Source organism: Heloderma suspectum, chromosome 3 (assembly GCF_057233095.1).
Source record: "Heloderma suspectum isolate Gila_16-S chromosome 3, 16-S_ref, whole genome shotgun sequence".
Taxonomy (NCBI): domain Eukaryota; kingdom Metazoa; phylum Chordata; class Lepidosauria; order Squamata; family Helodermatidae; genus Heloderma; species Heloderma suspectum.
This window is the reverse complement of record NC_139460.1, coordinates 20727617-20748239: the sequence shown is the minus strand read 5'-3', so window position 1 is coordinate 20748239 and position 20623 is coordinate 20727617. Positions and strand designations below refer to the sequence as shown.

Sequence of the window (20623 nt, the reverse complement as noted above, 5' to 3'; positions counted from 1 at the left end):
TGGGTTCCTGGTCGACAGCTGGTTGGCCACTGTGTGAACAGAATACTGGACTAGATGGACCCTTGGTCTGATCCAGCAGGGGTCTCCTTATGTTCTTACGTAACCATTAATTAACCCATGGTTGGTTGGGGCTTTGCGGGAGCAAGTGAGTGTGCTGCTCCTGCCTGCTTGTTGCTTCTGCTTTGCATCCAGGGTTGTTGAGGGGGAAACAACCCAGAGTTTTAACCCAACAACAAACCATGGGTTTGATTCCCCCTGTCAGCTATCAGCGTTCCAGGTTTGCATGTCATGCCAAACACCCAGGTTGTTTCAACCAACACCTGGGTTGTTTTCTAAACTGGATACAAAGCAGAAGCAGCGAGTGCACAAGAGGCAGCGCACTTGCTCATTCCTGCATGGCCCCCACAGCCCATGGGTTGTCGTTACATACGAGCTGGATCTGTAAGTCTGAATTGCTCGCATATTCAGACTTAGAAATTAATACATGGGTGGTGGCAGAGATATCCAGGAGTAAAGAGCAGCTGTAGCCTGTCCTTCTTTGCAGGAAGGGGAAGTGTACATGCATGTAATCACACCTTACATGTAATCAACACTTGTTCCCTATTCCAGGGAACTCTTTCTTCTTCTACACTTTCTCCATGCCTTAGGGTCCAACTACATGAATGTCAGAGATCCCTGATTTGATCTCCCAATGCCTTTTTCTCTTCCTAAATCAGATATGGGGGCTCTACAGGTGTATCAGGGCTGTGGCACAGGAGGGGTGGTGGTAACTCTCTTCCTTCGCCAGATCTCTGCTGCAAATCCCCCTTTCCCTCTGAAGCAGTTATTAGCTACGAAGTGAAAAACATACAGGTACTTAGACTTTTTTTTTCAGGATATCTGATCATGGATCACGCAAATGAGAAACATATATGTGCTTTGCGAGTACATCATCATAAGCTTCCCCTGCCCTGCCAAAATGGCTCTCCTGGTTACAGGGGCACTAGTGAACATTGATAAATCTTAGGGATGTCAGAGAATTCTGCCATGAACTCCAGTAAGATCCGGAATCCGTGGCAGAATGCCCCCCCCGCCACCCCGCGGAATCCCTCCGGGACGGAGCTTACCTGGTGGCGGATGCGGCGGCGGTGGCTCCGGCAGCGGCTCCAGCTGGTCTCCCGGCCACTGCCGGGCTGCTGCGGCCGCAAATGGCGGCCGTCGTAGCGGCTGCCATTTGTGTCCTTACAGTCAGCCGTGATAGGCTACAGAGCGGGGATGCAAATGGCGGTTGCTATGCCATTTCTGCCCCCGCTCTTTGCCGTGATGGGCTATGTAAATACTTATGTAGCCTATCATCGCTGACTGCAAGGACACAAATGGTGGCTGCTATGACGGCCGCCATATGCAGCCACAGCAGCCCGGCCACTGCCGGAACTCCGGCTGTGGCTGGCCCTGGCCAGTGGCTCCGCAGAGCTGGCCGGGGAGGATTCCGGGGGGAGGGATGGGGCGCCTCCCCCCCACTGCAGATTGTCTGGCGCGGAGCCAGGTAAGACTTTCATACATCCCTTGGAAATCTTCAAGCCCACACCTCAAGATCAAGACACTTTCATTTTTATGTAGTGTATTATAGATACTTTGTCTACTTATATAAAAAAATCATTTAACAGTACTACATGGTTGGAATTTTCAAACATTATGGGCCTGATTTGCAATGATATAGATACGGTCATTTATGGTTTAGAAAACTTGTGATTTTAGTTAAGTATTTATCCGGATCTCATGGTTCATTTACTTCCAGTTCTTCTTTGAAAACAGAAGGAACAGTACCTGAAACAGACTACATTTCTCAGACAATAATTTTCGCTGAGCATCTAAAGAAACTAGATGGTTTTGATAGAGTGTTTCTTGTTTATCCCACTCTCTTGATTTTGCTCTAAATTCCTGGAAATTAAATAAGAAGCAGCACAAAGAAATTAATCACATTACAGACTATTTACATTCTCCTGATACGCCCTGAAAAAGAAGGAATGGTGTAATTGCAGGTATAACCCCCTTTTGATAATTAGCAACAAATCTTGGGTGGGTGGGAGAATAAACATACATGGGAAAATGCAAAACTGAGAAGCTGAAAAACATGATAAAACAGTATATATAGTTATTCAGGTAAAACTTGGGAGCACTTAAAGTTCTTGCATTACATATTAGCAATTGATATAGTACTTGCCAGATGCAAAGCTCTTTGTCAGCCATTGATAATATTTAGCACTGAAGTGTTCAAAATGCCTTGCATGCAAAAATGTGCTCTACCATTGAGCTATGGCCCCTCCCCTATGAGTGCTTTAAATTACTTTGGACCACATGGGGGCCCTGTGCAGAGGTGTTTTTTCACATGCCCCACATCTCATATAAATCAGCTCTGAGGAACAGTGCTGGGCTGCAATTCTTCTGGCTTAGTTTGATGGTGTGGCTCTCACACGGCAGCTAGGCATTGCTGTGATGTCAATATGCAACCTTCCCTAGGTGTACAAAAGTGTAAGGGCTGATCCATGGGCCCAGTGAATGGTCTGAGAACGCCTGATGCTAAAGTTAAGTGGCTGTGGACCTGCTCAGTATTCTGGATGGGAGACTACTGGGAGCCCCATGTAAATATAATAAATTTAATTTTCAGGTAAAAAGTGGGAGCACTTAAAGCATCTATTTGCTAGTCGGCAGGCAAATAGGTATATCATCAGATATTAACCATCATACCTACATAGAACTTTTATAGAACTACATAGAACATAGAACTTTCAAGCTATGCCCCTGTCCTTTAAAGGGGAGCGCAACTCCATCTGGGATAGAATATATGCCTAATCCCCAGACAAAAGAACCACCTATCCACAGAACCTTTGTCTTTTTGGGATTCAGCTTCTGTATTGATTCTCATCTATCCCATTACCAAATCCAAACCTCAGTTCAGTTGACAGTATCAAAAGAGATCAAGGAGTATCATCAGGGTTACGCTCCCCCTGACTCTCCTCCAACAGAGGTCATTTTGCATCGCGGGGGAGGGGGAAATATATGGGAGAAGGCATTGCTTCAGATAGATATACTTACCTCCAATTTCTGATTTAAACTGCTTAGCTGAAAACGAGTCTCTGGGTTTTCTGTACATTTCTCCATAGCATGAGCTTTATTTTGTTTTAACTGGTGCAGCTGTAGCTTTTCATAGCTTTGTGTTAGCTTGGCAAACTAAAAATGAAATGAGTGTCAGGAACATCTTATTTCATCCTTAATACTGAAGCCATACTTGACAAAGACAGTTAAGCTTAGACATTCTAATTAGTCAATCTCTGTAAAAATAAAGACATTTTACGTTACCAGTTAGTACAACAAAACAGTTTAAGGATGAACAAGGCTGAGTTTTCACGTAGCTTGTGCTGTTAATTAACTGCACTGTTAAACACTAATTGACTTGATAGTTGCTTGATGCTGCCATGCCATGTAAAAGGATTCTTGCCCAAGTGATTGTATGAATTGTTTTGCATTTGTTTAGTGCCATCTTGTGTTGACAGTTTTAATGGTTCTTCAGAATTGGAGAGCTGGATTAACTGCTTAATCCAATAATAGCAGCTTCCCTCCTGCAGCAAACAGCGATTTTTGCCAGATCCACAGCATGAAGAGGGAGGGCTAACTGCAGGCCCAATGCAGAGCTGCCCCCTCTGTGGCTGCTATTTAAAACAACAACGCACACACATTAAACGCTATCATGTATTTAACATGTAATTATTGGTATATGTAAAAACATCATGAAGATTAAGGACAGAATTTCAATTATAATGAAGACTCTGGTAACATTAGAGATAAAGTACTGCTCAGAGATATTTTTTTTTAAATATGGTAAGCAGTATATAAATTTATTATAAATAAATAAATAAATAAATAAATAAATCTGACATATGTAAAAAGGTGATTTGGGGCACATGCGTCATCAAGCGTGATTATTAAAACTTTAAGCAAGATTTTTTAAGATTTTAATACTACTGGAAGAGACCAGGAGAAATACTGCCAAGGGGGGGGGGCGGGGCGGGGCGGCTGGCTGGCTGGGACAAAGAACAGCTGTCTGGTGTTCTTTTAACACCATAAATTATGGAAATCCCTTCCTGCAGTTTTGTGCCTTATACCATCGGTGCTGGCCTTTAAAAAAAAGTGTTAAAAGCTTATTTGTTCAAATTGGGCTTTCTTAGTGGTTAATGTGTGTTCTATTCTCAACACTCAAACTTGGTTTAATTTTCCTTGATTCTCATAGTACTGTTTTTGTATATTTATATGAACTTGTGTCCAAAACCTTTCTTTGAAGTTGCTTTGTGGGGGTATATCTCTGAAAAGTGGTGTGAGTGAGTGAGTGAATGAGTGCCTGTCTGTCTATATGAAATATGGATGAGACAGGCAACAGAAAGCAAGCAAGAGTAGACTCCAGCAGATAATACATCTGGCATATACATATACAGCACTATTCAAAGTATTCAAAGCATTTCACATATTGTCTCTTATTAATCCTTACAACAGCCCTATAATGTAGGTCGCTATTATTGTCCCCACACTGCTGGTGTGGTGGCTAAAGCTGAATGTGTCTTGTCTAAGCGCCATTTACTGCAGCTTGTTTTCTGGGATTTATTCCAGGAACAACTAATGTTGTTTGCACCAGATCCCAAGTAAAGTAATTCTTTAGGGCAGGATGGAGAACCTTTTTTGGCCCAAGGGCCAAATTGGCTCGGGTTATGCACGTCAGGAACACATCTCACCAGTGGAAGAGGCCACAACCGAAAATGGCATGGTCACTCACTGCTTACAAGCAGCCCCCAGTGTGCTTTGCTGGACACCATTCACACATATACACACTCACACACCCCATTCACATAAACACATGAACATTTGGCTTTGCTCACCCCTCGTCTTTCCCAATCAGGAAAGGTGAGGGGCAGGCAAAGCCTACTGAGCTGCCACCACAAGGAGCACTCCTCAAGCGTCCCAAGCTTCTCCCCTCCGAGGAAGGAGACACTACTCCAGTCTCGGAAAGGGGAGTCGGAGATCCATACACCCCTCCCCCTCACGGCCAGTATGGAAAGAACCATGCTGGCTGCTTCTCTGAGGTTGAGGTCAGAAACTCAATCTCAGAAAAGGGGAAAAGGGAGCATTTGAGCAGGGAGGGAAAGAGATTGGAGAGGCCGGAATACAATTTATCCTCAGTCTCCTTCCCTCCCCCTCTGAATTGCCTTTGCTTGACCAGCTGAAAAGTCCGACTAGCAAAAAAGCAAAGAATGGAGGACAGGGAGATAAAGATCGCATCTGCCACTCCTCCCTTTCTGCCGGCTTCAGCCCAGGAGGCCATAGGAATTTTGGAAGCCTCCAAATTTGGGTCTTCTGTACAGCAAGGCCGCAAGCCATAAGATTGTGCCCTTAATGCATCACAACAGAGACAAGCAATAAAGTTAGACACAAAGCAGTCAATAATTTATTAAACTAACCTTGAAATATTGCAAGCATTATAAAATAAGAATCTGACTTTTTCCTTACTTGAGTTTTCAGGGCTTGAAGTTGCGAATCATAGTTCTGAGCCATCTCATATTTTGTCTTTTGCAAGCTATCCAGCTTCTGTCTTAGTAGCCCAACCTGTATTTGAAATGGACATTAATTAGAGTACCCAAAGAGTTCCAAAAGCCAAAGTAATTAAAGAAGGACAAAGATAACACCACAAAATAATAATAATCAGCATGTTATTAACATAAAAAATTAAATGTATTAAAAAGAAGCCAAGGAACCATCTTCCACCACCATTACACTGGGATGTATACACCCATAGAAATTTAATGTATGTAAGCATTTGGATTTAATTTCTTATATGGTTATGGAAGGAAGAATTCTTTGCATTACAGCAGTTCCTGAGCAGTTCCTGAGTATCCTACCTGGCAGTAATTTCATGCAATCTGGTAAGAGCCTACATCTTGGAACCAGAATAAATTGTGCAAAACATGTGTTTTGTTTATTCTCTGCAAAAGTTAGATTTATTTGTGGTACAGTCATAGGAACATATAGTTCTACCACTGGGCATAGAATATATTATTATCATCCCATTCTCTGCAGTGGAACAGTGAGAATTTTACTACCTCTTGATCAAAGAAGGCAACTGTAGATCTCCCAAAATGCTGCATTTTTTGTGTCTGGAAACCTTCTACATTTGATTACGGCTGAACTCATTAAATGTCTTACTCTGAAGCTGTCTAACCATAGTTAAAGAGACCGCTTCATAAGAAGTGGTTCTGAAAGGTATATTGAGAAGATATACGAGTACAACCAAGATTATACGAATGGCAAGTAGGGTCACAATTTAATAAATACCCTATTTCTTCTTTTTATATGACTATAAAAATGTTATGCATTTTAATTGTAGAAAAAATAGCAGCTTGCGGGGGGTGGATTTTTGTCAGGGCGGTGGCAGAAGGGGAAAGATTTATCTCTCCCTCTCCACTCTTGTGGTCCCAGTCATGGCCAGGCCCCAAGTGGCTGTTACTTGCAGTTGTGAAAACATTCATGCACCTTAAACTGACACATTTAGCAACATGTGTAGTTTGGCCCTAAGGGTGCTCATGAAGTTCTGGGCTTAAAACCAATGTTTGCAGGTACCAGCTATATGCAAGTTAAATCCTTAAATAACATATGGCAATACAGGGCACAAGGATGTTCTTAAGAGATGCCTCTCTTAAGGCTCCGAGGGTGTGTGCACTCCAACAGCAATCCTCTCTCTTGCTTGAAAAGGAACTGATACTCCATGTGATGTCAGATTTTCTGCAGAACATCAATGGGAAAGTGAATTTGTCTTCAAAGAGAAATTTAAAGGCAATGTTCACCTGCAGAGCGTGTGCTGCTGTTCCTTCTAAAAAGTCGTATTTTTGAGTTCTCAAAAGAAACGGAAGAAGTGTGGGAAAGGCAGGAGAACAATATTTGACGATCATATCAGGTGGGATGCTTCCAGATAAGCCTTTTATCATGCCATTACCCTGCCTCATTCACAGAAGGGGGATGGGGAGAGAGAGGATGCTGTTGTCCACTAATAACCCTCCTGTGTTTTACCACCACTTCTACCAAGATTTTTCTTGCTGCAGAAAAATCCATTAAGGAAGAAAAGACGGGATAGCTGAACAATGTAATTTGATTGGCAGCATGAGGAGCAATATGTCTGGAAGCACCCCCCAAAGCGAGTGGATCCTCTGCAGGATTCCAGTAAGTTTGGGCCAGACCATTAGTGTCAGGGTGGAGGGAAGGTTTTTGTGAGGGTGGAGACTGAGCCCATAGAGCCCCAGAGCAGTTGTGATTCTGAGGAAGAGCATAACCTGTGGGAGATGAGCTCGCTCATCGCTCACAGGCGCAGTGGCAGGGAGAGATTCCTCCTGCCTGCATTCCTGAGAGAGACAGTGACCCTGGCAGTGAGACAGCACGGGATGGGGCCTTGTTGGACGCTCGGCGCAGACACAGGGAGCGGCGCCAGATGGAGGGCGCCAAGAGGAGGCACTCTGCCTGCTTGGCGCGAAAACAACGGTCGTCTCCCAAGGACCCAAGGGTAAGAGGGAGGACCTCTCCATAGCCCATAAGTTCAGTGTCTTCCTGCTCTCCTTCAAACGGGGACCAACTGCCTTCAATCTTTCCCAGCATCAGGGTCTTTTCCAGTGACTTTTCTCTTCGCATTAGGTGGCCAAAATATTTGAGCTTCAGCTTCAGTATCTGTCCTTCCAATGAGCACTCAGGGTTGATTTCCTTTAGGATTGACTGATTTGACCTCATTGCAGTCCAGCGGACCCATAAGAGTCTTCTCCAGCACCACAGTTCGAAAGCATTGATTCTTCGGCGCTCAGCCTTCCTTATAGTCCAGTTGTCACAGCCATATATTACTACTGGGAAAACCATAGCTTTGATTATATGAACCTTTGTCAGCAAGGTGATGTCTCTGCTTCTTACTATGCTGTCTAGGTGTGCCATAGCTTTCCTCCCAAGGAGCAAGTGTCTTTTAATTTCATGGCTACAGTCACCGTCTGCGGTGATCTTGGAGCCCAAGAAAGTAAAATCTGTCACTGCTTCCATTTCTTCCCCTTCTAAATGCCAGGAAGGGATGGGGCCAGATGCCATGATCTTAGTTTTTTTAATGTTGAGTTTCAAAGCAGCTTTTGCACTCTCCACTTTCACCCTCAACAAGAGGCTCTTTAGATCTCTTCGCTTTCTGCCATTAGGGTGGTATCGTCTGCATATCTGAAGTTGTTGATAATTCTCCCAACAATCTTAATTCCGACCTGTGATTCATCCAACCCGGCGTTTCTCATGATATACTCTGCATATAAATTAAATAAGCAGGGCGACAATGTACAGCCTTGTCGTACTCCTTTCCCAATTTGGAACCAATCAGTTGTTCCATGTCCGATTCTTACTGTTGCTTCTTTTGGTCACATTAGACGGTGGCAAAATGTTGGGAACTGGCACAGACAGACAGACACACGCACGTATGCGTGCACGCACATGAAACATGCTGGTCCATGTAATTCCTCCCACCCAAAACTCTATGCGGTGAACAGATCTCAGGCATAATACTGTTTCAGACATGGACTGGATTGCATAGCTGGGGAGATCCCACATTCAAATAACTGAACCTCCCAGTTGAAAAATTAGATTCTACACACACTGATGCACATGACCTAGAGACCTGATTCTGATCTCACCATGCATACAGGTTCCAGGGGAATAAACTTATGTGTACTTAAGTGTGCATTATTGGGTACAGGATCGTGGCCTTTGATAAGTGTACTGAACAAGTATATTCATAAAGCAAACTATTAAGTAGCTCCTTCAATTCAATGCTATATCAACAAAAGAGATAGTATACCATACCTCTTGGCCTTTCTGATCTAACTTGCTTTGGGCACTTGCTAATTCCTGATCCCGAATAGTCATTCTTGCTTCTAACGTTTGCATCTTCTTTTCCCATTCTAGTTTCTTGTTATTTACCATTATGTCAATTTGATGCATTAGTTCTTGAAGCTCAGCATCACAAGGGACAGATCTAAAAATAAGTTCATCCATATTTTTATCCAGGTCATGGCACTTTTTCTAAAATGAGTTTATCTTTGACTTCAGAATAACTGGATCATGTATTTGAATGTTTTTTTCTTAGTTAAAGTTTCTTTGGCCCAATTCAGACATAATGCTAAACCATGGTTTAGCTAAACCAGCCTTCCCCAACCTGACACCCTCCAGATGTTCTGGACTTCAATTCCCTTTAGCTCCAGCCAGCATGGTCAATGGCCAGGAATGCTGGGAGATTTAGTCCACAACTGGCTGACTGGCAGCAGCAGCACCTACAGGCAATTCTGTGGGTGCAGGATTGAGGGGCACAATCTACCACCCTTCGAGAACCATTGCCTGAACAACATGGGTCATTATGGCTGATGATAGAGCTGGCCCTGCAGAGCATTAACTTTCCCAGCCTTATTTCTGCAGCTGGCCAATGGCAAGAGAACTAGAGACACGGCAATGCCTTTCCAGTCCTCCAGCTTTGGGATAGCACCTGGGTATTCACAAAGGTGGTGGGGTGATGACAACAAAAAGTGTTAAGGAAAACTATAGGTTTTAAAAAAAAAAGTAAGATGGATCCTGGCTTATTCAATAAACCATCATTAAAGCAAACTATGGTTTAGTGTTATGGGTGAACTGGGTCTTTGTCTTATTTCATTTCTTCATAGGCATAGTAGAGTACTGTTCAATGGATCTGCATCTGCAGCAACAGAGGTTTTAAACCAAAGGCTCTGGAAGTGCCATAGGATAAAAAGCTATTACCTTAAATACATCCTTGAATCCCATGCTTGGGATTCCCCACTTCTTTTTTTAACCAAAAGCAGCCGTGGAAGCTCCTGATCGCAATCGAGAACGTGGCACAGGGGAGAGGATTTAGCCTCTTCCCCCAGTGCCATTTTCCCACTGAAAATTGTCCCCCCACCAGCTGCTATATGCAGCAAATAGCAGTTTCACAAACAAAGGGGCAAAGAGAACCAGTTGTACTAGGACTGGGGGACCCAGGTTCAAGTTACAACTCAGTCATGAACCTCACTGTGTGGCCTTTGGCCAGTTGTTGTTGTTAACAGTATTATTTTAAAACCACCCTTCATTGTTGCAGATACTAGGGTTCTCTACAGATCTAATACAAATAATACATTATACAACAAACACCAAAACACATCAACATAATAAAAAAAAAGAAGGCAGCAAATACAATAGAACAGACAAAATCATCTGTTTTACAAACAGACAGACCGAATGGTCAGTGGGTTGGAAGTAGGAGGCACTATATTCTGACTCAGTGCCTGGGCATGGTAATGGACTGGATGAAGTCCAGTAAACTCAAACTCAACCCAGACAAGAGGAGTTACTGTTAGCGGGTGGTTCATCTGCCCGGCTAGGTGATATTCAACCTGTTCTGGAGGGGGTTGCACTCCTCCTAAAGCAACAGGTTCGTAGTTTGGGGGTGCTCTTGGATCCAGAACTGTCACTTGAGGCACAGGTGAACTCAGTGGCACGGAGCACTTTTTATCAGCTTAGGCTGGTATACCAACTACACCTTTATCTGGACAGAAATAGCCTCGCTACAGTTATCCATGCTCTGATAACCTCTCGTCTGGAATACTGCAATGCGTTATATGCGGGGCTGCCTTTGAAAACAGTCTGGAAACTTCAGCTGGTCCAAATTAGGGCAGCAAGGTTGTTAGCAGGGTCTGGCCAACAAGATCACATTACAACAGTACTTTTCCAGCTGCACTGGCTGCCAGTCCATTTCTGGGCCCAATTCAAAGTACTGACATTAACATCCAAAGCCCTTAACGGCTTGGGGCCAGGTTACCTGAAGGATTTCCTCTTCCCATATGTGCCTGCCTGGACCCTAAGATCATCCTCAGCAGTCCTTCTCCATGAGCCCCTGCCAAAGGAAGTGAGGCGGGGTGGCTACCAGGAAGAGGGCCTTTTTTGCTGTGGCACCCCAGCTGTGGAATGAGCTCCCTAGAGAGGTTTGCCTGGCACCTACATTGTACTCCTTCCAGTGAAAAAGGTGAAGACCTTTTTATTCTCCCAAGTATTTTAGCTTCCTAGTTTTTTAGCTTTAGTGTTTTAAAACTGTATTTTAAATCTCTGCATTGCTGCTAGGTTTTATTCTGGTTGTACTGTTATATTGTGGTTTTAAGCTTTCATATTTTATATTGTTATAATATATCTAACAATATTTTATATTGTTTTATGCTGAGCTTTGTGGATTTAATTTTTCTGAACCATCCAGAGAGCTTTGGCTATCAGGTGGTATAGAAATGAAATAAATAAATAATACAGTGGTTCCACTCCTAACTACAGGGTTGCTACCACAGAGAAGACATTGGGAGTCTTCTGCTCAGCTCCAGGAAGTTATATTGTGGGGTCTCGCAAAATTCTATCGTCTTCCATGTTATTTAACATCTATATGAAATCACTGGTGGTGTCGCCTGGAGATTTGGGGTGTGGTGGCACCAATATGTGGATGACACTCAGCTCTGTCTCCATTCCATCTGAATCAGGTGAGGCTGTGCAAGTGCTGTACCAGTGCCTGAAGGCAGTGGTGGGCTGTATGCAGGCCAATAAACTGAAGCTATATCCTGCTAAGATGGAGGCTCTGTCGGTAGGTGGCTTATAGGCCTGGGAATTAGGCAGATGGTCTATTCTGGATGAGGTAGGACTCCCCCTGATGGAACAGGTCCGTAGCCTGGGAATACTGTTTGATTCAAAGCTGTCACTAGAGGCCCAGATGGCCTCGGGGGTGAGGAGCGCTTATGGCTGGTTCACCAGCTACGGCCGTTCCTGAACAGGATAACCTGGCAACAGGAGTCCATGCTCTGATAAGCTCCTGATTGGACTTTATCAGTCCTCACAATGTGGGGCTTCCCTTGAAGAAGCCCTGCGTAGGGCAAGCTACAGCCAGTGCAGAAGGGCGCTGCTTATGTGTTGACAGGGGCTGTGAGATGTTAGCATATCACATATGTGAGCATATCACAACAGTTTTGAAAACTCTGCACTAGCTGCCAGTGATCTACTGAGCCCAGTTTAAGGTGTTGTACTAGTATACAAAGCTGTCAGTGGCTCAGGATCCAGGTACCTTTCCCACTATTAACTAATCCGGGATTTAAGATTGGATGGGGAGGTTTTGCCCTGTGATCACCTCGAGGAATGTGGCCCGTGGGGCAACCACATGTGACAGGGTGTTTTTGGTGGTGGCAGCCCAGCTGGAGACTCTGCTGTCACCCATGCAGTGGTAAATTTAGGCACCAGTTAAAGACATATTGATTTGTGCAAGCTTTGGGGGTATAAGCAAATATCCTGTTTGGGTTCTTTTTAGTGTTTGTACTGATGGTTTTATGGCATTTTATTATACATTTATAAGGTTAGAGTTATGAATCTAATGTTTATGTGTTTTGCTGTATTTTATGGAAGTTGTTAGCCACCCCGGGCTCTTTGTGAGGAAGGACAGGATGTAAATCAAATAAATAAATAAATAAATAAAATCAACCAATGATAATGCCTGGAAAAACAAAAAGGTTTTGAGCTGCTACCCCCAAAATTGCAGTGTTGGCACCAGCTGCAAGTACATACAGAGGGTATTCTATAGTTGGGGCCCCTGATCTGACAAGGTTCTCTTCCTTGTTGAGACATACAGTTAGCTCAGTGGCTTGTTAACTACGTTGCACGTACCAGTCATGTAGCAGGGGATTTGCATAATTACTTCAGCAGCGCAGCTTGTCATGTTGTGCTAACCTGGCCAGGGTGGCTTGTTGCTATGGGTATGACATGACAAACTGTGCTGCCAAGGGATGTAACTGCCATGTAACCAGCATCTGCAGCATAGTTAATAAGCCACTGTGGTTTGTTAACAGCCTGCTGATTATGCAAACCCGGTCTATAGCCCAGTTCACACTTAACGAGAAGCCACTGTGGGTGAATTTCTCTGTGGGGCTTCTCATGCGGCACACCATAGCTTGTTGTTATGTATGAACCTGACTAGGTGGGTTGTTGGGGTGGTTAACAAGCCACACGCAACCCTAAAACAGCCCATGAGTTTTGGGTGGCTTGTCATATAACAAGCCGTGGCTTGAACATTAAAAATGGCGGCAGCCACAACAATGAAAAACTCTGCAGGGAAATTTATCCACAGTGGATTCTCATTACATGTGAACCAGGTCAATATGTACCCAAAGTCCTTGGAGAAAGCCTTCCCTGACGATCTTACGTGTGGACAGGCAGGCTAATATAGATAGTTGCTATCTCTCAGCCTAGCCAACCTCATAGGGTTGTTGTGAGGATAAAATGGGCAGAGGGAAAACCATACAGCTCACTCTGAGCTTCTCGACGAAGGGTAGGTTAAAAATGTGATTAAGGGCACAATCCTATGCATGTTTAGACAGGGAAAGGCCTACAACTCCCAGCATTCCCCAGCCAGCCATGCTGGCTGGGGAATGTTGGGAGATGTAGGCCTTTTATCTGTCCAAACATGCATAGGATTGCGCCCTAATACATTTAAAGACCCCTACTCTTTGCATCACTAAGGCAGCTTGGCGGAAGAGAGAGTCCATAGCCTAGTATTATCCAGAACCCTTGGGTCCAACCACTACAGATGACCAGAAGGAAACACTGACGCTTGCTGACTAAGAGACTGTTAGGTGCCACGCAGCCAATGGGATTTCCCTGTAAAGTCTCCAGCACTGGCTTGAGCAATTTGCCTTTAAAGAAGAGACCAAGCTGTTGCCAGCTTACAAATTCCCAACCACTTGTATGTTTGCCCAGCCAACTTCCCCTTCCTCAGCCTGCTGCATGCTGGCAATCAGCCTTGCGCCTTGACTGTGCCTCCTGATTTAACTGGCCTGACACCGTCCATCTGAGAGCTCTGCAATTAAGAGCAGAATGAAAACAGGGCTGTGTGTCCTTGCACCAACTCTCTTTGACATCTTTTTCTCAGTGCTCCTGAATTATGCTTTCAACAGCCACAGCGGGGCTCTGTTTGCACACCAGGTCGGATGGCAAGCTGTGCACAGCCACGACCTGCTGTGAAAATCTGACAGCACAAAATTGCTAAAGGAAATGAATTAAAGCAGCCAAGTATGCTAAAGAAGGAAAGAAAAAAGAGGGAACTCTTCCCAGAGGAAAATGCAATTGCTAAAACTATCCTGGTGCACCCACAATTACTTCTGTGGTCTTGGTGTAGTAATTTTTTTACAGAAGAAAACTACTCCAGGGCCAAAGCTGAAGGTGGGCATAGTTTGTTGCAGCAGGTTCCATATCAGTGACATAAAATTTCTGTCTTTCTATTCGTACTTCTTCAGTTTTTGGATTTGGGCAACGTATTCTTATGAGCTAGAGCAGGTTAGGGAGGAATAGGCAACTTTGTTCTTTGTTATGTGCCAAGAGATTTGGTGGTGGTGCTGAATCCTCTGGCAGAGATTGGCTAAACTACCCTAATGTTAAAGGGGGGAAAGGAAGGCAGAAGGAGCTCTAGCTGTCATTAGTTGGGCTGCTCAGGTCTTAGGGTGCTTGCAGATGGATGGCTCCTAGTGCCAGCAATCAGAAGGCACTGTGCAACTGTTCTGTCTTTTCCCCCTTAATGAGTTTTCCGTGTTAAGAAAAAAGATGGAAGAAGCCGTAAGAAAACATGGGATCGTCATGAGTAAAGATGACAACATCTGGACCCCCCCCCACACACTTCCATGAATAAGGCATGGAAAAGCCTCCCTCGTCTAGAAGCACCCTTAGAAAAAAGCAGGGATGAGGCAGGCAGAAGGGACCAGGAACAGTAGTGGTAGAAGACGTAAAGGTGTAGGAAAGAAGGATGCAGCAGGCCAAAAGAAGCTGGAGTGGCAAGAGGGAGAATGGCAAGAGAGAGAGGTACCGAAGAATGAGAAGAAATCATAGTTTAGTGGCAGAGCACGTGCTTTGCACAGAATGTCCCAGATGTAATCCTTGGCATCGCCAGTTAAAAAAAGGACTGGGTAGCAGGTGATGTGAAGGACCTCTGCCTGAGACCTGGAGAGCCACTACCAGTCAGAATAGACAATACTGGACTAGATGGGCAAATAGTATGACCAGACAGAAGGCAGCTTTCTAAGGTGTTAGGAGAAAGCAAAAAGGAAGTGTCTGTGGGAGGAAGGAGAACTGGGAGAGAGAACAAGCAGAGAGGTGAACTACATACACATGATCAGGAACTGCAAAGGTCAGGAATGCCATTTGCACAGACTAATTTGCAAATCACCAGCCAAATCCTTGACTAGGCCTCTGATTGGACTATATTACTATAAGACTGTATTCCTATTTACTTGGGAGTAAATTTCACTCAGATCAGTAGGACTTACTTCTGAATAAGCATACATAGGAGCATACAGCTACAAAATATTACAATTAATTTTTAAAAAGAAAAAGAAACCTTAAGCAGTTCATTGGCTTCTCCTCTGCAGAACTGTTTCTTTTTCTTTTAATCCTCAGGCATCACAAAGTGTCTTCTTTATGATACACTAATCTTACTTCATTTACATTACGGTTTCTGAAGTACTCTAATTAGGTGCTGATTTAAAAAAAAATCTTTTCAACAAGATTCTTTTGACAGGGGTGAGAGTTTTACAGTGCAATTTCCAGATCATAACATTTCCTAATTAGGAAGGTTATGCATGCTAAAGGTTTTAAACAAAAGAAGCTTCTCCTGCTCTGACCATGCTTGAAAAGTAATTTCAACAAGAACTGCGGGTCAATTAAGGATGCACACTTCATTAAAAGCAGTAAGTCACATTACTGCTTCATGGTTTGCCTAACAAATGAAATCTTAAACTGATCGGTGTGAAGCACAGTGGCTATAGCTAACAGATTTATTTCAGTTATCCATTTGAAATAGTGGCACAATATGCCTTCTTTCTAAAACTCTAGAATCTCCCACAATCCTAAGGGGCTGCTTAAGGTATATACACATGGCTATTTCACATTCTCTTCTCGTTTATTCCTATTTAGCTTTTCTCACAGTCAAAGCTATGCAATGGCACTGAGGTTAATAAGATTTCAGTTCAAGAACACCCCCCCCTTAGAGTAATCAATATAGCTCTGCATATTTGATTTTATCCAACCTTCATGCATAGTCTACAGAGAGACTTTCCAATATTGCATCCTATTTAGAGAAAAGTGGAATAAATTGAATGGTCACTGGCAACTGTAGTTACCAGAATAGAGTCATGGCTGAAAGCACAGGCTATGAGCCAGCTCAAATCTCAGCTCAACCATACTGAGGGGAAGACAAACCATTAGCTCTCAACCTCAGCCCCCGCCATCTATACTATGATAAGAGTCTTACAGGGCTCATGTAAGAATGAGGTAATGTATATGAAGTACTTTGGGAAAGTATTTCATAAATACTAAGCCTGCAATCCTTTGCACACTTATCTGGGAGCAATCCCCATTGAATGTAGTGACCCCTTTGGATATAACAATCCTGACTTGTTAAACTATAGTTTAGCAAATTGGGAATAAGTGGTAAGCTATTGTGTTCCTCCCTCACCTCCTCCCTTCAGGTGCCAGCTTCAGCACTTCTGGTCTGTAAAAACCAGAGTTCCCCATTATATCTAAAGTGGCGGACTCTAGTTCAATATTGGTTTACAAATCAGGATCATAAACCAGGAACAAACCATATTTTAAGATCCTGGCTAGTAAACTGACATTAGTTTTTAGATAATGACAATATGTTTTCCCTACCCATCCAACACGCCCTACAGGCTATGTGCTGGAGTTGATAAGAGAATGAGTGGAGGCTGTAAGGGAGAAACTGGTAGGAAAGAGATTAGCATTTAGCTATACTGCATGCTCCACAAACTTGAGGATCTAGACCAGAGGTGGAGAACTTGTAGTCCCATAAACTTCTTGAGGACCACAACTCCCCAAATCCCTGTCCATTGGCCATGGTGGCTGGGGCTGATGGGAGCTGGAGTCCAACTTCTGGAGGACCTGAGGTTCCCACTACTGCTCGAATCCAGACCAAGGATAGCCAACCATAGGCGGGGGAGCCAACTCTGCCCTACAAACCAATTTTATCTGGTCCCAGAAAACATAATTTCAATCAATGCATGATCAAATCCCCCCCCCCCGCCCAGTTTTACTTGTCAAAGAATTGTCTTCAGAAATGTTGAGAGAGATATTCCATGCGGCATCTCTTCAGATTTTGATTTTAATGCCTTTGCAAATAAATATTCAGAGTAGCAATGGGACACCTCGTGTATTTCTTATAAAATTTTAACAAGAATAATACTTAATATTTGTATAGTGCTTACAAGTGGTTTCGCAGGCATTATCCAGTTACCTTACAACCCTGTAAGGTAAGCCTGCTCACTCTCTTAGCAACTATGCTACACCAGCTCTACTGTACTGCTTTCTGACGTACGTTTGGGGAAGGACAACTGCTAGATTCCCTCTTGAGAAGGTCTTTTGTGAAGCACATCCACACATCATTCCCCAGCATGTGATCCTATATCACCTAAATGCACCTGCTTTATGCAGCAAAGTCCGTTGTACTATACAGTGCAAACTTTGTTACAAAGCTGACCAACTGTGAGGGGATTTGGTTGCATGGTAAAATACTCTTCTGGCCCCCAATCCACTGCCAGAAGAATAAAGCAGCCTCTGAGAAAGCTGAAACTGACCTTTCTTGCTCCAGACAGCAGCTCCCTAAGTGGTCCAAGTGGGTGTTCTTTCTGACAGAATAGAGGCAGCAATGATGAAAGACCAAAGAACTTTGCCATCTTGCCATGTAAGGTTTTATGTTCTACATCTTAATGAACATACACACATATCAAGAACTACTAAGAGCTTATTGACCATCAACGTACCTAGTCATCATTTGTTCCTGGAGTGCTTCTAACTTCTTCTCCATTTTAGCATTTATCCCATCTATTAAAATGGAGTGAGGGGGGAGAGAAAAGTTTTGTATTTACTTCTTCATTTATATAGAAGACCCGTAATTAAAATCAGAGGCATATTCAGAGGGGCTGTTTTCAGACTCTTTCAGTACTCTGCTCTGGAGCATGTGAGAAAGGAGGGGAAAAAAGAGTGCCTCTGACCATAGGTAGAGGGCTTTCTTCAGTTGCTCGCAGTGCTCTGCTCTGGAGAATGTGCAAAAGGAGGGCTGAAAGAGTGCCTTTGAGCATAGGCAGAGAGGATTTCCCCAGACGTTCTCAGTACGCTAGTCTGGAGCATGTGAGAAAGGGGCGGCGGGGGGGGGGAGGTCCTCTGACCATAGGCAGAGGGGCTTTCTCCAGATGCTCTCAGTGCTCTGCTCGGGAGAATGTGCAAAAGGAGGGCTGAAAGAGTGCCTTTGAGCATAGGCAGAGAGGATTTCCCCAGACGTTCTCAGTACGCTAGTCCGGAGCATGTGAGAAAGGGGCGGCGGGGGGGGGGGGAAGGTCCTCTGACCATAGGCAGAGGGGCTTTCTCCAGATGCTCTCAGTGCTCTGCTCTGGAGAATGTGCAAAAGGAGGGCTGAAAGAGTCCCTCTGAGCATAGGCAGAGAGGATTTCCCCAGACGTTCTCAGTACGCTAGTCTGGAGCAGGTGAGAAAGGGGCGGCGGGGGGGGGGGGAAGGTCCTCTGACCATAGGCAGAGGGGCTTTCTCCAGATGCTCTCAGTGCTCTGCTCTGGAGAATGTGCAAAAGGAGGGCTGAAAGAGTCCCTCTGAGCATAGGCAGAGAGGATTTCCCCAGATGCGTTCAGTACACTGCTCTGAAGCATGGGAGAAAGGAGAAGGGGGAAGAGTGCCTCTGAGCATAGGCAGAGGGGCTTTCTCCAGATGCTCCCAGTGCTCTGTCCTGGAAGTTGAGGGAAACGAGGTGGGGGAGGGGGGAAGAATGGAGAAAGAGCATAAGCATGAGGTCCTTTCTCTCGACGGCTGATGAGCCGCTGCCGGCCCGGCCACATCTGAGCGTCGGAGCCGCGGGAGCAGCCCTCCAGCAAGGCGTGAGCCCCGGAACCTTTCCTTTTAGGAACGAGGCACGGAAGGGGCGAAGGGGTTACCTGGGTGGGCTCGTCTCCGCAGCCCTTGCGCCTGTTGCGCGCGGCGGCTCCGCTGGCTCGGGCGGGGAAGGAGCCTGTCAGCCCGGTCACCCTCCAGCCCTCCCGCCGCGGCTACCGCCTCTCCCCATCCCCGCCCCCGGCGGCCCGGCGGCAGTTGCGGGAGCGGCCTGCAGGCTTCTCCCGTTGCCAGGGCAACGGGGCGGCCTGGCAGAAGGGGGCCTGGGGAAAGCCTGCGGAGGGGCGGGGCGGGGCGCCCTGGGGCGGGGCCCGAAGCTGAGGAGGGGGTTGTCGAGGAAAGGACGGGCGGGAGGGGCGTCGCACAGACCCCCCCACCTCTGTTTGACTGTTATTATTAATATTATTTATTATTATTATTATTATTATTATTAATAATAATTAATGTGTTTTTTTTTTGCCCTGCTTACCAGCCTTGCCCTACCTGGGGCCCTCCAGATGTGTTGGACTACAACTCCCATATCCCACAGCCACCCTTACAGCGTAATCCAATGCCAATTCACTCAGAAGTAAGTCTCATTCACTTCAACAGAGTGAGCTCCCAAGTAAGCGTGCGCAGGATTGCAGCCAGGCAGGTGCAACCCTGTGTATCTTTACTCAGGAGTAAGACCGCCATCCTACGCACACTTGCTTGGGAGCAGGGCTGTTGCTAGGCGCGTTAAAGATTTGGGGCCCAAACACTCTTATTGTTATCAATGGAAAGTTTTTTTTTTTCCTCCTGAAGCTTAATTAGAGCTAGGTCTTGACTCAGGGTACAGGTTCTGAGGAATCAAAGTGTCTGGATTCACATAACATGCTAACCCACGCTCAGTGGCTTCTTTTTCTTGAACAAGCCACCTTGAGAACCCATGGTTTGTTGTAGGGTTGTTCAGAGCGGTTCACAAGCCACACTGCATGATCAACAAGTGCTGCATTCAGACAACATGATAACACACACTTCTATGACAACCCACGGTTCGACAACAACCCACACTCAACCACTGAGTGTGGGTTAGCGTGTTGTCTGAACCCAGCCATTGTCAATTATTTCATTTATTGTTGTATCTTTTACTACTGGTGGTGGTAAGATCAGAATACTAGTTGGATTTTCTGCCCATCCTCCAAGATCTTTGCCTCACAAGAGCCAGTGTGGTGTAGTGGCAAGAGTGTTGGACTGGGAGCTGGGAGATCCGGGTTCTAGTCCCCACTCGGCCATGGAAGCTCACTGGGTGACTTTGGGCCAGTCACACACTCTCAGCCCAACCTACCTCACAGGGTTGTTGTTGTGAGGATAAAATGGAGAGGAGGAGGATAATGTAAGCCGCCTTGGGTTCCTTGCAAGAGGAATAAAGGCGGGATATAAATGCAATAAGAAGAAGAAGAAGAAGTTAGGCCAAGTGATAGTGAACTTTAATCCAACCGTTGGTCCCCAGATGCTGTTGGAACACAACTCCCATAATCCCCAGCCACATGACCAATGATAATGGATGTTGGGAGCTGTAGAGCAACACCATCTGGGGACCGAAGTCTC

At 45.0% G+C, this 20623-nt stretch overlaps 1 protein-coding gene across 2 annotated transcripts in view; it reads right to left on the bottom strand.

Moving 5' to 3' along the window:
• DEUP1 (deuterosome assembly protein 1) overlaps positions 1-19375 on the bottom strand; it is a 76818-nt gene extending 57443 nt beyond the window's left edge. The window contains exons 1-6 of one of the 2 annotated variants that reach the window (XM_084841612.1): positions 19099-19375; positions 17919-17979; positions 8893-9064; positions 5536-5631; positions 3076-3210; positions 1807-1920 (exon numbers count right to left, since the gene is read on the bottom strand). In XM_084841612.1, the coding sequence (XP_084697738.1) occupies positions 1807-1920; positions 3076-3210; positions 5536-5631; positions 8893-9064; positions 17919-17962 (561 nt within the window). In that variant the 5' untranslated portion in view covers positions 17963-17979; positions 19099-19375. The remainder of the gene's footprint in view (positions 1-1806; positions 1921-3075; positions 3211-5535; positions 5632-8892; positions 9065-17918; positions 17980-19098) is intronic. The other variant, XM_084841613.1, reaches the window with a different exon arrangement.
• Between the last annotated feature and the right edge of the window lie 1248 nt (positions 19376-20623).